Genomic DNA, 17,692 nt, shown 5'->3' with positions numbered 1-17,692 from the left:
CCCTCTTCCCATCACCCACAGCTTGAACCTTTGGACTGGAGATGTTGGGGGTTGAACCTGGGCCCTTGGGCAGGCCAAGCAGATGCTGCTCCTTGGAGTCCCAGCTCCACCTTATGGAAACAATACAGCTGGGGGTGGGAATACATTCTTCCTAACTTTGCAGGAGAAAGATATGGAAAGCTTCATTTCTCTGTGCAGTTATTGGAAGCCCACACTTACAAAGACGTTTTGAGAGAGCGACAGAGACAGAGACAGAGAGAGAATTAACCCTACCTAAAGAGCTAGTGGTTTGTTTGGCTTTGAACTTCACTCAACCTTGGCAATCCATTCCTGAGATCAGAGCCCATGTTACATTTCCAAACCACACCATTGCCGTCTTCCCAGCTTCTTGCATTCGCCTTGCTTTTGCGCCCACTTTATACTTGTTTCTGTGGACCGCCCATCCCACAGTGATAAGGTCTTCCTTCTGCTTTCCTTCTGCTTTCAGCCCCCTTGCTGACCATGGGGGTTGAACTTAGCTATCGCTTGGTACTGCTTGGAGAGCCAGCTTGGAGAAAGCCAGCTTGGTGTAGTAGTTAGGAGTGTGGACTTCTAATCTGGCGAGCTGGGTTCGATTCTGCACTTCCCCACATGCAGCCAGCTGGGTGACCTTGGGCTCGCCACAGCACTGACAAGGCTGTTCTGACTGAGCAGGAACATCAGGGCTCTCTCAGCCTCACCCACCTCACCAGGGAGTCTGTTGTGGGGAGAGGAAGGGGAAGGCGACTGGAAGCCACTTTGAGCCTCCTTCAGGTAGAGAAAAGCGGCATATAAGAACCAGCTCTTCTTCTTCTCCAGTAATCTCAGGGCTCTCTCAGCCCCACCCACCTCACAGGGTGTCTGTTGTGGGGAGAGGAAAGGGAAGGTGAATGGAAGCCACTTTGAGCCTCCTTTGGGTAGAGAAAAGCGGCCTATGAGAACCAACTCTTCTTCTTCTTCTTCTTCTTCTTCCTCTTCTGTGGAAAACCTATTCTGACATGGGCCCGTTCTGCCACTGCCCTTGCAATACCACCAGTCCGTTCCTCACTTTGGAGAAATAGCCTGGCTGCTCTCACATAAGCTTCTGTGGACAATGCTGTTTATGTGTTCATCTCTACAAGCTTGTTTGGGGGCTGAAGTTTCCTTGGCCATTTCCTCTGGTGAATGACTTATGCCAGGAGATGGACAAGGGAATGCTGAATAGTTGATGGTCCTGCATCCCAGAGGAATGGGAAGGTGACTGTAAGCCACTTTGAGCCTCCTTCAGGAAGGAGAAAGCGACATATAAGAACCAGCTCTTCTTCTTCTTCTTTCATTACTGTTCAGACCAGGACCACTTTACCAAGGGACGTGGGTCATTTCAATGGGATAGATCTTCCTAGGATGCACATCTTGTGATGGTCCAGGGCTTTTGTGAGAAGTACATCTCAGAACTTGATTCCTGAGAGACCCCTGATCTTCCCAAGATTGCTGGCTGCCGAGACACTGATCTGTTTAATCCTTTCTTCTGTGACGATAGATTCGGGCGGGGGGGGGGGCATGTGGGTCTGAAGCAACAGAACAAGGTCCGAGTCCAGGGGCACCTCAAAGACCAACAAAGTTGAATTCTGGGTAGAAGCTTCCATGTGCATGCAATTAGTGAATGTCCGTGTGAGTCTGAGGACGTGTGCATGCACACAGCTCCAGGGCTCAGGAAGCAAGCAGATTCTAAAATATAGCTTTACATTTCATTTTAAATCAATCAATTGGCAACAACATACACTCGGGTGGCATGGCTGAAAGGATTTTCTGTGGAAAGTTAATTTCTGATCATCTTCCAAATCTTAAGAAACAGTACGGTGACTCATTCAAAAACACCAGCAAATATCACCAGCTTTAAAGCTAATGTGCAAATTAGTTTCATTATTTAATTATTTATTTATTATTTCATTATTTAAAAAAAAATTTTTTTTGCAGTAAACAAGAGTTTGTTTTCTAATTGGTGAGCAGACTCAGTTCTTGCCAACCCAACTTTTAAAATTTAATGCATTTTATTTAGATGCGCTTGGTGAATATAAGTCGCTGGCGTATTTCTGTCAAAGTTTCTAACATATGGTATCTTAAGGCTCCGAGAACCTGCATCTCCTTTGCATAAAGAAGAGCATAAACACACAAAGACGTTAACAGCATTACGATTATTATTCAGATAATGCGTTTTGCTGACTTGGAAGCAACGTGTGAGATTAATAGCACCGGAACCTCTACAGGGAACAGGATTAGCATCGAAGGGGGGCGTTTCAGAGGGGTTTGCTTTAGCAAAGCCTAATCTCAGGGATATTAGCAATTAGTCTGTAGTGGGGGGTGCCAGCGACATGGGAGCCTGTATGTATGTCTTATGCTATCAGGGAGCGCAATTATCCGTTTACTTGTCTTTATCATCGCTTTTACGGCCTGCTGTATCTAACCTAGGGTGAACCTATTAGGCTTCTTCCCCTTGAGACACAAGCGTTTTCTGAGCTGTCTGTCAGTGGAGCCCTTAATTGAGCCAATGCTTAATTAACAATCAGGCAAACAAGCACAGCTAATAGAGGTACCTTCAGCAAGTATCTGTAGGAGTGAAGAGTCTGAGCCCAGAAGCCCCCAGGTCTCACTTTGGGCCACGAGTCTACCAGCCGGCCTCAGGGGAGCCACTTTCTCTTCCACCCACCCACCTCCTTCCCTCCACTACGAGTCTAAGTGCCAAGGGATGGTCTCCATGAGGATACAGAAATCCAGGCAGGAGCTCCTGGGAATTGCAGTCCATGGACCTCCGGAGAGACGCAGTTTTGACAGCCCTGGGTTAGCCAACCTCCAGGCAAGGACGAGGAAGGAGCCAACGGCAGAGAAATACGAGCTCTAGGGTGGATCCATAGAATCACAGAATCATAGAGTTGGAAGGGTTCTCCTGGGTCACCTGCACTGTTTGTTTGCTTGTTTGTTTGTTTATTGGATTTATATACTGCCGTTCCCAACTGGGCTAACAAGCAATAAAAGAATAAAAATACAACAAAACCCTGTAATTTCCCTTAATAATAATAATAATACATGAAATACTATTAATACTAAGGTGTCAGGTGGAAAAAAAAACACTGGCTATCTATTCCCCTCATCTAGCTGGGGGACAACCATCCTGCTGTTTTGCTGGTGGGAGTGAGGCATCAGATCAATCAGATGGACACAGGGGAGTGCCAGATCGAATATCAGGCCCCCACCCTGTCCTCAACCATATGCCTGGCAGAAGAGCTCCGTCTTGCAGGCCCTGTGGAAGGTTAACAACTCTGGCAGGGCCCTTAGCTCTTCTGGGAGCTCCTTCCACCAAGTTGTGGCCAGGACTGAAAGGTCCCTGGCCTGGGTCGAGGCTAGGCAAGCAGCCCGAGGGCCCGGGACTACCTGTAAATTCATAGTCGCAGAGCGAAGAGCCCTTCAGGGAGCATAAGCAACCAAGCGAACCCGCAAGTAGGCAGGACCCAGGCTGCCTTAAAAGTCAGTACCAAGAACTCGACCCGGAAACAGACTGGTAACCAGTGCAGATGGTGAACCACTGGCTGAATATGGGCCCTCCAGGATGTCCCAGTGAGGACCCTGGCAGCCGCGATTTGTACCAGCTGTAACTTCTGGATCAAAGACAGGGGCAGGCCCGCGTAGAGCGAGTTACAGCAGTCTAGTCTGGAAGTGACCATTGCATGAATCACCTGTGGTCAAGTGGTCCGAGGACAGAGGCTAGTAGCCTGGCTTGGCGAAGATGGAAAAATGCCCTCCGGGCTACTTTTGTGACCTGAGCCTCCATAGAAAGGGAAGCATCAAAGGTCATTCCCAAATTCCTGGCGACCAGTGCAAGTGTTAATTGCACCCTGTCCAGGCATGGGAGATGCGCTTCCTGGTCCTGCCGTCTTCTTCCCAGCCACAGGACCTCCGTCTTGGAAAGGTTGAGTTTCAGGCGACTCTGCCTGAGCCATCCAGCCACTGCTTCCAAACAAGTGGCAAATGTGTTCGGGGGGGGGGGGGAGTTTGGCCAGCCATTAGGGTGTCATCCACATATTGGTGACATCCCAGCCCATAGCCCTGGACCAGCTGGGCTAGAGGGTGCATATAGAAGTTAAGAAGCGTGGGGGTGAGTATCACCCCCTGTGGAACCCCACATGGGAGCTCACAAGGGTCAGATAACTCATCCTCCACCGCAACCCTCTGCATCCGGTTCTGGAGAAAGGAGACCCGCCATTGTAGTGCAGTCCTCCTAATCCCGGTTCCGGTGAGGCAGTGAGCCAATATCTCGTGGTCTACATCAAATGCGGCCGACAGGTTTAACAATACGAGTATGGCAGAACTGCCCCAATCCAGCTGGCGCTAGATATCACCCTGTGGCCAGAATGGAAACCAGACTGGTATGGGTCAAGGGCCGAAGTTCTTCCAGAAATGCTAGGAGCTGATCCACCACGGCCTGCTCTATCACAGTGCCCAGAAACGCAAGATGCGAGACTGGGCGGTAACTGGCGGGGTCCCGCAGGACACTCCCAACCCTCTCGCTCATCCACTGTAACCTGCCACCCCCTCGAACCTTCACAGAATCAGCCTTTGGATATCATTGGGCACTGGGGGCAGAAAGTGCCGTCGAGTTGCAGCTGATAGGCTTTTCGAGGCAAGAGTCGGCTTGTGCCAGTGAAGCAGCTCTCACCCGCCTTGGGGGTCTCCCATTCAAGTGCTAACTGTGGCCAACTCCAAAGAAGGGACCTGAGCCATCCTGGCCTCTTTATCACATTGACAGAAAGGGAAAATAAAAGGGAAAGAAAATGGGGCTTTTGAAGATCAGCCTCGTTTTGAAAAAAAACTAAAGGCAACCTCCAGGTATCCGGATCTTGATGTCATCGGTCAGCAGTGCTGCTTCTAAAGCTTTGTCTATGTCAGGGGTATTCAAACTGCGGCCCTCCAGATGTCCATGGACTGCAATTCCCAGGAGCCCCTGCCAGCATTCGCTGGCAGGGGCTCCTGGGAATTGTAGTCCATGGACATCTGGAGGGCCGCAGTTTGACCACCCCTGGTCTATGTGCTCGGAGGATTTCACAAGAAAGATTACGGGCTGACGATTTAGAAATGGCTCAGCTGTGCACTCTGCCCTGCTCCAGGTTCCTGGTTTGCGGAGCTTCCTTTCTTCCTTGGAAAGTTGGCTCAGTGGTGGCTGAGGGCAGGTCTTTCCCCAGGATGTCCACCCAATGCCTGACTATAATTAGTTCAGGTTAATTACAGCAAATCTGTAGATTTGTAGCCTGAAAATCATCTCTTCCTCTAAGCTGCAGCCTCTCGAGGGTCCTTTGATGAGCTCTGCATCCTAAGGGTGGATTTAAAGTAATGAATTTGCCTCTAATAAGATTCATAGGTTTGTTCCCTAAGCAATGGTGTCAATTATACCTAACACTGATGGCTTATTTTGCTGGGAAAATGTATTAAAATTAGTTTTTAACCAACCAACCAACCAACCCCCCCCCAAGGTAATTCATATATATATTTTTAAACATTCTCTTTTTGGTCCTTTTGCAATTACAGATAAAGTGATGAAGTTTGCATAGAAACAAAGACACTGATACCAACAAAAACTGGGGAATCCTGTCTCCCCTGGCTGCTCAGAGGAAAAGGTTAATTGATATGGATGAGAAGCTGCTTTTGGAAGGAGTCGACTGAATGTCCAGTAAACAAGAGTGGCTATATATTGGTCAAAACCATTTCCTGTACAAAGACAAAAGTAACGGGGTCTCCTCAGTGGCAGCCCTGAGCATTCACATTTCCCTTTTATGGCTGGAGGCTGAATCCAGTCCTCGGTCCCTTGCAAGAGGTCAGAAGTCAGGGAAGCAGCCAGGGCCAAGGACTCCTGGGAGGCCCACCTCCAAGTAGTGGCTGGAAATCTCCTGCTATTACAATCTCCCGCTGTTACCACTGCTCTCCAGGTGACAGATTCACTTGGAGAAAATGGCCACTTTGGAAGGAGGACTGGATGGCAGCATGCCCCACTGAATTCCTTTCCCTCCCCTCCCCAAATCTCCAGCTACTTTCCATACTGGAGGGAGCAACCCTAAGCCAACTGCCATCAACTGCCCCGTTCACTTATTTATTAGCCCTCCATCCATGCTCCCAGGGTACACGCACTGCCCAGCAGGGATGCCAGCCTCCAGGTGGGGTCTGGGGGTGGATTTTGTGGCATGATGCCCCACTGACGTCTCTCTCCTCCCCTGGCTCCAACCCCAATTCTCTAGGGTTTCCCAACCTGGAGCTGACCGCCTTACTCCCCCATCCCTTGCCAATGGCCAGGAGAGGCTAGCCTGGTCTCAACATACCTTAGCAACCATGCAAGGTCAGCCCTGGCTAGGACTTGGATGGGAGACCCCCAAGGAAGTACAGGGTTGCTACACAGAGGCAGGACCACTTTGGTGGACTACCTCTGAAGGTCTCTTGTCTTGAAAGCCCCACAAGGTCACCATAAATCAGCTGTGGCTTGGTGGTGCTCTGCCCTTCACGTTCGATTTCTGGAAGGCAGTATTATCACCCCAGTATTATCATACAAGTGGGCAACCAAGGCTTTTGGGTACAAGAACCCACGGTATGGGACCCTCGTCCCCATAGAACTGCTTCTCCCCTTATGCTCCACCATGACAGCTCATCTGAGCAGAGTCTTCTGCGGGTGACTCTAGCTCACTGCGTCCTGCTGAGGTCCCTCCCCTCCCCAAACCCTGGCCTCCCCAGGCTCCACCCCCTAAATGTCTAGAAATTTTCCCGCTCAGCGCTAGTGGCCTTCTCTTTTTTGCTCTCAAGTTATAGCCAACTTATAGCAACCCCGCATGGGGTTTCCAAGGTAGGAGATGAGCAGAGGACGTTTGCCATCGCCTGCCTCTGCGTAGCCACCCGGGGCTTCCTTGGCGGCCGCCCTCCCAGTACTCACAGGGCTGACCCTGCTTAGCCTCCCACATCTGGCAAGATCAGGCTCACCTGGGCCAGCCAGCTCAGGGCCTCCCTAACCGTAGACATAGTAAATGAATGAATGGTTGCTTGGGGGGGGGGGAGGTTTCGCCTCCTCCACACTTTGATAGCACCCTGACAAATAAAAAGAAATCACAAAGAATGAACTACACCTCCAGTGCCCTCTCGTCTCAAAGAGACTGCACCCCTAAAAATTCTCCCCCCCCCCAACTTTTCGCTTGGGGAACTCGAGAGCATGACCAGCCAAGGCAATCTAGTAGGTTGAGGGCTCTGGGAAAGCCACAGAGTCCGGCGCGTAAAGGCTTGGTCCTTTTCCTCTCCAGTTGAAATCGGTAACCGGTTAATTACCTTCTCCTCATTTATATGATAAGTGGTTCATTTTCTTTTATTGTGATTGAAGCCTCTGCCGTGTTTCGGGACGGGGGAGTTGTCGGGGGTGTTTGATTGGATTTCATTGCTGCGGGCCATTTCTTAAACTGGTTACAGGCTGACAAAGGGAGAAGGAAGGATCAATACCTCTCCTCTGCCTCATTGACAAGCCCATCTTTTCTGTAAACATTTCATCAGTACCTGCCATTTGTAAACATAGCTGCCACACGGGAGCAGAGGGAAAGCTGGGCTCCACAGAGGTTGAGGCAACTAATAAATGAAACCAAACTCAACAGGACAGGGGCTGTGCTTCGATACATTTGCAAATTCCCTTTTATTGTTCAGCTGCCCTACTGTCCTAGTGATACGACGCAAGCACTTCTTTTTTAAAATGCTTAGATTTAATGGGACACCTTGTTTTTGCTGCTTAGAGTTGTGAAAATTAATCTATATTCAGAAGCGTGCAAGAAACACACAAAGAAATGCTGCAGTCAAATGAAGATGAGTAATCACTCTTTGCAAATAGAGGGAGTCCAGATGGCTTCCTTTACACAACCCTGCAAGCCATGAACCCCCACCTTCTGCACTCACCTTCACAGACCAGAACTTCAGAAGAGCTCTGCTGAAGCCGACTAATGGTCCATCTAGTCCAGCCTCCCGTCTCACACTGTGGCCAGCCGGTTCCTCTGCAGGGCCAGCAAAAGGGCAGAGAGATCAAGACCTTCCTAAGAACATCAACAGAGCCCCATCCCTGTGGAGCCCCATCCCTGTGGAGTGAGGACCCAGGGCAAGGGAGTCCCCCTTGAGGGAGGAGGGAAGCCAGCCCAGCTCTGCACTGGCCGAAGTACTGTACGGCCATTTTGCTTTGCTCAGTCATCCTTTCTTTGTGTTTCTCAAAAAGCTACTTTTATGATATTGTTATTTATTTATTTATTTATCATTATTATTATTTATTAGACTATTGGGACTTTCCTCTCTCTCTCCTCTCTTTCTCTACAAAGTTGTTTCATTTCTCAACAAAGCTACTTATTGCAGCCAGTGCTCTGCTCTTTTGCATATTTGCACTCTGCCAGCAGAGACAGGCTGCAGTCGGGTGGCTGAGGCTGAGCCTTCTTCACAACTTTTTGCCCCTCTGAGGTCTACAGTTCTCTCAGGTGCCTCCATCTCCCCCTATTTATTTATTATTTAGACCAGGGGTAGTCAAACTGCGGCCCTCCGGATGTCCATGGACTACAATTCCCAAGAGCCCCTGCCAGCATTCTGTCAAGCGTTGCAAGAACTCACAACAAGCTTCTTTGTAGAGAAAGCGTTTATTGAGAGTTACTTCATACACCTAAACTGGAAAAGTCAAATCTGCCTGAGAACAGATTTGCCTTTCTTTATCAAGGCAGTTCTCCCGCCTAAAACTTGAAAGTTCCCAAGGGAGGGGGAAAGGAGTCAACAGGTGCCATAAAAAACAGTGTTACAATTCGCACGTCCTTGGTCTTCTCCGGAGACAAGATAAGGTGTTATGGTTACAAAAGGCAGGCCCGGCCAAGAGGTTCAAAAGACAAATAATTCACAGCTCTCTGAGATAACAGGGCGCACAACATAGTTTCCGTTTCAAGCAAGCATGCAGGCATAATATATGGGCCTGGGGCCTAAAGTACAAAGCAAGGGAAAAAGGTTCAACAAATAATCATGGAGAGACTTATGCTAACTCATGGCAGGATACAACAGCAATCCTGACACATTCGCTGGCAGGGGCTCCTGGGAATTGTAGTCCATGGACATCTGGAGGGCCGCAGTTTGACTACCCCTGATTTAGACTTTTATTCCACCCTCTCTTGCTAGAACATCGCTCTGACTGAGGCGGGCAGTAAAACAGCGGAGCAGACCAGCCCGTTCTGAAGTCCTTTTTCCTGTTCTGCCCCTCGTTCTTTCCCAAGAGCTCCACGTCCTTCCCTCGAACGGAATGCAAAGGCACCGCTTGGTTAAGCAGGTAAATGTCTGGGGAGGGGTTTCATTGGGAACCCTCCTCTCTGAATTAGCACCCTCCTTTCCGGTTATTGCGTTAAGCTGTGCTGGGCCAAGAGCCTGCCATCTGAACCCTTTCCTTTCTGTGTGCCAGTCCGCTTAGACTAATTGGGCCAGCATATTAGCAGGAGCTAATCCAGGAGGGAGCCCAGTGTCCGTAACAGTAGGCTAATGGCTGGGAAATGTTGCCCAGACAGCCTGGGAGAGGTTGATTAACAGGCTCAAAGGACCGCTGAAAAATCACCGTGGCTATTGGAAGAGAAAGTGCGTCAATCGAAGGCTTGGCCCGCTGCGGTGGGGGTGGAGGCATTATCTGCAAGGTGCCTTATGCTGTTCAACACGATCGTTTGGGACATGGGCAGTGTCAACCTGAAACTCTCTGCAGTTCAAGTTAGTCGGGGGGATCTGCTCTGCAAACAATAATAGCGTAAATGTCATGGTGGCCCCCAGAGAATCCTGGGAAGTGTAGTTTAATGATGCCATTGCCAGCTCTGGGTAGGGGAATTCCTGGAAACTGGAAGGCGGATGCCAGGGAGGGATCTCAGCCGATGTAAGGGCACCCTCCAAAGCAGCTGGTTCTCTAAAGGCTCTGTGGAGATAAGACATTGCGGGGTACCTCAGGGCTCAGTGCTTGGCCCGGTACTTTTTAACATATTTATCAATGATCTAGATGAGGGGGTGGAGGAACTACTCATCAAGTTTGCAGATGACACCAAATTGGGAGGACTGGCAAATACTCCGGAAGATAGAGACAGAGTTCAACAAGATCTGAACACAATGGAAAAATGGGCAAATGAGAACAAGATGCAATTTAATAAAGATAAGTGTAAAATTCTGCATCTGGGTCAGAAAAATGAAAAGCATGCCTACCGGCTGGGGGATACGCTTCTAGGTAGCACTGTGTGTGAACGAGACCTTGGGGTACTTATGGACTAGAGAGCCAGTTTGGTGTAGTGGTTAGGAGTGCGGACTTCTAATCTGGCATGCCGGGTTCGATTCTGCGCTCCCCCACATGCAAACAGCTGGGTGACCTTGGGCTCGCCACGGCACTGATAAAACTGTTCTGACCGGGCAGTGATATCAGGGCTCTCTCAGCCTCACCCACCTCACAGGGTGTCTGTTGTGGGGAGAGGAATGGGAAGGCGACTGTAAGCCGCTTTGAGCCTCCTTCGGGTAGGGAAGAGCGGCATATAAGAACCAACTCTTCTTCTTCTTCTTCTGTAAACTAAACATGAGCAGGCAGTGTGATGCAGCGGTAAAAAAGGCAAATGCCATTTTGGGCTGTATCAACAGGGGCATCACATCAAAATCAAAAGATGTCATAGTCCCATTGTATACGGCACTGGTCAGACCACACCTGGAGTACTGTGTGCAGTTCTGGAGGCCTCACTTCAAGAAGGACGTAGATAAAATTGAAAGGGTACAGAGGAGAGCGACAAGGATGAGCGACAAGGGGCCAAGGGACCAAGCCCTATGAAGATAGGTTGAGGGACTTGGGAATGTTCAGCCTGGAGAAAAGGAGGTTGAGAGGGAACATGATAGCCCTCTTTAAGTATGTGAAAGGTTGTCATTTGGAGGAGGGCAGGATGCTGTTCCCGTTGGCTGCAGAGGAGAGGACACGCAGTAATGGGTTTAAACTTCAAGTACAACGACATAGGCTAGATATCAGGGAAAAAAAATTCACAGTCAGAGTGGTTCAGCAGTGGAATAGGCTGCCTAAGGAGGTGGTGAGCGCCCCCTCACTGGCAGTCTTCAAGCAAAGGTTGGAGACACACTTTTCTTGGATGCTTTAGGATGCTTAGGGCTAATCCTGCGTTGAGCAGGGGGTTGGACTAGATGGCCTGTATGGCCCCTTCCAACTCTATGATTCTATGATTCTATGATTTTATGAGGCTGATTCTGCGTTGAGCAGGGGGTGGGACCGGATGGCCTGCATGGCCCCTTCCCACTCTAGGATTCTAGGAGTCTACTTCATCAGTGGAAGGGGCTGCCTGAGGAGGTGGTGAGCCCCCCCTCACTGGCAGTCTTCAAGCAAAGGTTGGAGACACACTTTTCTTGGATGCTTTAGGATGCTTAGGGCTGATCCTGCGTTGAGCAGGGGGTTGGACTAGATGGCCTGTGTGTTGTTGCAAATGTTGTTGGCTGTGCCTGGTCTCAGCCAAATGCCTGTTGGAAGCTTCCTCCTTAAGTGTTTTACCAGGAGATAAGATTGCCCCATTGCATCAAGCCTTCTTCCTGATACTTTCCACCCAGAAGGGGCTACAAGCCATCCATAGCAGCCTGTGCTCACCCATCACAGCAGAAGAGCAACAGTGCCACCTACTGGAGAAGAGAGGATTAGCTTTAGCCAGAGGCTGCCTGCGCTGCCGCCTGCAAGGGCCCAAAGAGGGCTCCCTTTCTACAACCCCACTCTTCTGGGACGGGGGGGGGGGGAGGGGGGAGCCTGGAACCATAAGGACATTGCCCAAGCTTAGCGTTGCCAGGTGGAGCCTGGAGATCTTCTGGAGTTACAGTTGATCTCCAGAGGACAGGGATCAGTTCCCTTGGAGGAACTGGCTCCTTTGGAGGGTAGACTCTATGATATACCTAGGGGTGCCAACCTCCAGGTGGGCCCTGGGGATCCCCTTGAATTATATCTCTTCTCCAGACTAAGGGGACCAGTCTGCCAAGATAAAATGGCTGCCTCGGAGGGGGGATTCTGCGGTATTATACTCCATTGAGGTCACTCCCAGCTCCACCCCCAAGTGTCCAGATAGCTCCCAATCCGGAGCTGGCAACCCTAATTATACCCCACTGAGGCTCATCCCCTCTGCAAACCCAGCAGCCCCAGATTCCACTCCCAAATCCCCTGGAATTTCCTCACCTGGAGGTGGCTACTCTACTGTCTGACTGCCGTACAGCTGATTGCATCTCACCACTGCTCTACTTTCGCTCACCTCCCCCACCTCATCAAGAGCAGACTAAGTGGTACAGGTGGCCATGAGAAGAGCCCTGTGGCCTGCCCAGCCCCCAGCCCCTAACAGGGGAGGGAAGGAGGGAAGAGCAGGAGGCCAAACGTGGGGTATAAAACCCCTCTTCTTCTTCATGATGGCCATCAGTCATCACCTAGCCCTCCTCCAACCCAGTTGTCCCCACTTCATTGGGGCAAAAAGCAGGGGATGGCGGCTGGAGCAATTGTTCTTCCTCACACATTCACCATGAGCAAGGCAGTAGGAAAGTTAGTCAGGGGTGGCAAGTCTTCCTGCTCTGAGCCACCCTCCTTGCTTGGTTAGCTGTTGGCCTGGAGGCTGCCCAGTTGTGCCTCCACCATGTCCTACAAGAGGGCTGGTGTTGGCTGTGGCCAGTACTGAGGACCCAACAAGGGGCCCTGACTAATTTGCTGTTTTAAATTTACTGTGTTTGTTTGGTGTTTTAAATTTACTGGTTGTGGTTTGTAGTTTTTAAGTTTTGTTTAAAAGTATTTTGGGGGGCTAGGTAGAGTTTGGGGCTTTGTATTTTGCATTTGTATTGTTGCTGGTTGTTTGGGGGGGTCATTTGATTGCTGTGGTGTTTTTCCCCCAGTTTTTCTTGGTTGCCACCTTTGGGGTAGTGCCCTGGGTGGCTGCTTGTTGTTTGTTTGTTGAAGCTGTTTCTTTGGTTGGCCTTTGGTTGGCTTGTTTGGTTTAGCTGTTAGGGCCTTGCAGGGCCAGTTTTTCTCGGTTGCCACCTTTGGGGTAGTGCCTTGGCTGACTGGCAGCTGGTTGGTTTCTTTGAGATTGTTTCCTGGGGGGAATTGCTGCATTCTTCTTGGGGTGCCCAATTAGGAGTAACTCTGTAAATAGGCAGTAAAATCCATAGGAAAAATTATAAAGTGCTAATAATTTTTTAGAATAGATAGTTTCTTTCCTAAGTAGCCAGATAGGATTGCATTTTTATAAGAGAAAGGTGAATTGGGATCTAGGCTAAATAGTACTTTCTTAATAGTTTAAAAAACTTGAAACCAGCAGGGGCTGTGCCTTATTGAAGGCCAGCTTTCCTGGTAGAGACAGGAATTGATTTAGAGGCCACCAGGTTCAGGGGTTCTTCTTAGCAGATCAGGTGGGGGCTTGGTGCACAAATCTGCTCCAGCCTCCCTCCTAGCTAGTAACACTCAGGTAGCTTAAAACACTTTAAACATGTAAAAAGGCTTTTTTCTAATTCTTCCCTGCTGTAGGTTAGGTAGGGCCAGTTAAACTTAGCCAGGCTCAGCACAGACAGGTTCCTTAAGTTAAAAAAGAAAGAAACCTAGGCAGAGTCTGCACTTACTTTGTTTATTCCATTGTCAATCCTGTTGAATTCAGATCGCTTTGAACTCGGATCTTCCTCTTCCCCCCCCCCATTGAAACAAGAAAGTCTTCTGCACGTGGTTAGGGTATTTCAGAAGGGGGGGGGAGCCAAGCCTCTTTCTTTTCTTGAAGGGGGGGAGAAGCCAAGCAGGGAGCCTCTTTCTTTTCTTGGAGGGGAGAGGGAGAGGATCGAAAAAGGCAGAGAAGGGGGAAAAAATCCAGGACCGACAAAAGTTGAGAGAAATTAGGGGCTTCTCCTTTAAGGCAAATCCGTCACATGACCACCTGTGGCCAATCACGGGTCGTCTACCACGGAGGAGAGCCCCGATTCAAAACAATGCAATTTTATAATATATTCAGGATTAAAAGCATCTATGATATCGCACAATAAAGGTAGGGTCACTCCGGATCAATCCTTCTTGCTGCAGAAGGAAATTTTAAATCGCCCCAAATCCAAACGGAAATCACATTCTGTGTAGAGGGCAGGGACTGAATCGACCTGGGGTTGGAATAAAAGCTCCATGCAGTTTACACCCTAGAGAGAACAGGAAAACTCCATAGAAGTCAGGTCAGCTTAGGGTCTATCTAAGAAAACTAAACAGGTAGCTGGTGGGAGGGTTTATAAGTTTCCAGCAAGGTTTCCTTAGAAACAGGTGTGAGGGCAGTTAGTGGCAGGGCCTCAAATTTCCCTGTCTCTTAGATTAGTAGAAACAGTTTGTCCAAGGGAACATGAGTGGCAAGAAGGAAGGTCAGGCTAGGGGCCCTGGGGGAAAGGTCCTGCATAGAGCAGGGGATTGGACTAGATGGCCTGTATGGCCCCTTCCAACTCTATGATTCTATGATTCAGTCTGGCCGGCCCTCTCCCGCCTGGCCCATGTCTACCTTTCGTGCCCGCCAACGAGCGTCCAGAGCGAGCAGACATTTTCTCATGCAAGCAGCACCATCTGCAAGTATCGCTCCCGCCTGGCGCCCAAAAGAGTCCAGCAATTGGTCTTCCTCAAGGTCAACTTGCCGGCTCTTGGCTATCCAGAACTATTCTTGAAGGAGGACTAAGGTGGGCACAGAATTGCTGTGACTGCATCCCCTGAGTCTGTTCTGGGTGGCGGGGTTGAAAACGCTCGCCCAAGGTTAAAATTCTGAGACAGGAACAGTGCCCTGCCCAATCTAAATTGCCCCCACCCCACACACATAAATTCTGCACTCACACACACCAAATACGCTTCTAGGGGAGCTCAAGGAAGGTCTTCTCTGACTCCCCTGCAAGTTTCAAGAAGTTTGGACCAAGGGGTCCAATCCTAGGGGCTCCCAGAGAGGGTGCCCCTATCCGCTCCATTGGATAGAATGGAGTGTCAGATTCTTTGGTTTGAAAATGTTTCCCCATAGATTTCTATGGGGAATGTTCTTTGGGAGCCCCCAAGTGGAATCTTCCTGAAACTTGCAGGGGCCTCAGAGACAACCCTCCCTGAGCTCCCCTGCAAGTTTCAAGACGATTGGACCAAGGGGTCCCATCCTAGGGGCTCCCAAAGAGGGTGGGAAAAATGATTTCAGCAGGTTAATTGCCAATTTCCTGGTTCAAATCATTTTTGAATTTTGGACTGACGGATCTTGGGGATCCAAGATTAAAAACCCGGGGTTCTGCCCTGGCCTCAACCATACGCCTGGCGAAAGAGCTCCGTCCTTGCATGCTCTTTGGAAAGCTGGTAATTCCAGCAGGGCCCTTAGCTCTTCCAGGAGCTCATTCCACCAGGTTGGGGCCATTACTGGAAAGGTCCTGGCCCGGGTCGAGGCCAGGAGAACGTGCCGAGGGCCTGGGACAACCAGTAAATTCATACCTGTAGAGCGAAGAGCCCTGCGGGGGGCATAAGCAAGCCAGTGGTCCCACAGGTAGGCAGGACCCAAGCCACATATGGCCTTAAAGGTCAATCCCAATACCTTGAACCTGACTCAGAAACAGGCAATCTGCATCAGGGCTTTTGTCGAATTCCAGTGAAATGGAAACTTTTCGTGCCAACTTTGTACATTATTATTCTTTTTGCAGAACAGATTGAGAAGTTCATTCTTCACCAGGAGTATTCCAGATGTTGTGTATCGTTACAGCACCATGAGGCAGGAGGCCGCTGGAGCAGCTGATAGCGGGGTTGCGGAAAAGGGTTTGGGAAGTGCTATTGGGATGCAGCTGACTTATGGTGACCCGAAAAAGGGGCTTTCATGGCGCGTAAGAGGCAGAGATGGATGCCCTTTCCTACCTGCCCGTGGTGGTCTCCCTTTCAAGTACCAGCCCTGCTAGCTTGCCTTTGCAACAAGCACAATACTTGGAGGTGCCATGCCAAAGGGAGGGCTGTGGGAATGAATAAGATTTTTAAGCAACTAAACTCTTTTGAAGCCAGACGATTTACTCCTTAGTAGTACACACTGGATTAATCTATATCTATTAAAGCATACTCTTAAATCTATTACATTTTAATGAAAGTGTACACCTGTCTCAAGGGGGCCATACATAAATCCAAAGTGCTACAAACCATATTCATTTATTTTTGCAGATTCCATTATTTGGGCTTGCTATGTGTCCTGAGTGCCGGTTCCGCTTAGGACCGACTCTTTGTTAAATGTGATCAAAGCTGTTGTTTTTGTGGTAAGTTCCAAGTACCTTCAAGCCTGAGATTCCTTTCAACTTCACTTTCTCTTAAAGGTCAGCCCGCTCTCACCCGATCCGCAGCTTTGCTTTCCATGAGCTGCTCAGATTGTCCTTTCTCCCCTCCCACCCCCTCCAAAGTTATTTCTTGGGGGGAAGAACGTTCTGCTCGTAGTGACCAGGATTGACAATATTGCCAGCCGGCTCGTATCTGGCCACCACAAACGTGGAGCCGTCGCTTGCTGTGGCCTTTCCAACGCCCATCTTCTTGGTGTTCTTCCAAACCATCGCTGTGAAGTGTCCTGAAAGGAAAACCCAAAACAAAGCATATTAGTAGTTAGACTGAGTAAAACCAGAGAGGCTGAACGGTTTCATTTTCAAGCAAGGCAATATAGGAATTCAACCTTCCTTTCGTTTCTGGATTATAGATTTAAAAAGACAGTTTTCTGGAATGAAAGAGAAAGAAACATTTCAAGAAATGTTGAGCACAAAGTAAGAGGAGGAGAGAAAGAAACGAGTCTTCAGTATGGACTTTTATGCACAGTTCACTTTCCATTTTCACTGAAGTGGAGTTGTGAGGGTGTTATTTCAAATGTTGTGCCTGCCCTCTGCAAGCCCTGCCCCTAGTTTCCTCTTGGGAATCATGAAATCTGCACCCCAATGAGGAAAACCAGACAGTGTGGCAGCACTGAAACCTCCTCTTTTTAGTGAGTGCTGCATGGTTGGTCTCTCCTTACTGGCCAGTTTCGCACTGGGTGAGTTCTTTGAAATAGGAAGTAGAGATTCTTCAAGCTGCATTCACTCTCTGCTTGCTTGCTGACATGCACAAGTTAGCCTGGGGGACAGAACACAATGCAGTGTGCACACGCATAAGGAAAAGTTCTTTGTGCCATTGTTTGTGTAGGGGTATAAAAGCCCACCCTCGCTCCAGTCAAGTGGGAGTAGAATGCGTGGAGTGGATCTGCGTTTCTGCTATTCCCCTTATTCCTAGAGTAAGGGGTTTTCCCCCTGTTCAACTGGGTGCCTTAACTCAGTGGTCCCCAACCTGCGGGCCGCGGCCCGGTGCCGGGCTGCGAAGGTCATGGCGCCGGGCCGCAGCTCCCTCTCCCTGCCCCTCCCCCGCAGTAAAAAACTTCCCAGGCCGCAAGCTTGCGGCCCGGGAAGCTTCTTACTGCAGGAGGGGGGGAGAGGGAATCAGGGCCGCGCCCACACATCGCGCATGCGTGGCCGCACCCGCGCATGCGCGCATGCGCCACGTGCGGGCGAACTCGCACATGCACTGCACTTTCATGCATGCGTCGCGCATGTGTGTTTTTGGTTGCGCATGTACATGATGCGCTGTCGCGCATGTGCGTGATGCATGGTCGCGCAT

The 17,692-nt window shown here is 49.7% G+C and overlaps 1 protein-coding gene across 3 annotated transcripts in view; it reads right to left on the bottom strand.

Annotated features, from left to right (window-relative positions):
- Window positions 1-16,200: 16,200 nt before the first annotated feature.
- The window catches only part of GLIPR2 (GLI pathogenesis related 2), a 35,209-nt gene continuing 33,717 nt past the window's right edge, over window positions 16,201-17,692 (bottom strand). For all 3 annotated transcript variants that reach the window (XM_077303728.1, XM_077303725.1, XM_077303727.1), the window contains exon 6: window positions 16,201-16,622. In XM_077303728.1, coding sequence (XP_077159843.1) covers window positions 16,462-16,622 — 161 coding nt within the window. In that variant the 3' untranslated portion in view covers window positions 16,201-16,461. The remainder of the gene's footprint in view (window positions 16,623-17,692) is intronic.

The sequence above is a fragment of the Paroedura picta genome, chromosome 11 (assembly GCF_049243985.1).
Source record: "Paroedura picta isolate Pp20150507F chromosome 11, Ppicta_v3.0, whole genome shotgun sequence".
Classification (NCBI taxonomy): domain Eukaryota; kingdom Metazoa; phylum Chordata; class Lepidosauria; order Squamata; family Gekkonidae; genus Paroedura; species Paroedura picta.
The sequence above is the reverse complement of the archived record's forward strand: the minus strand, read 5'-3'. Positions and strand labels throughout refer to the sequence as shown.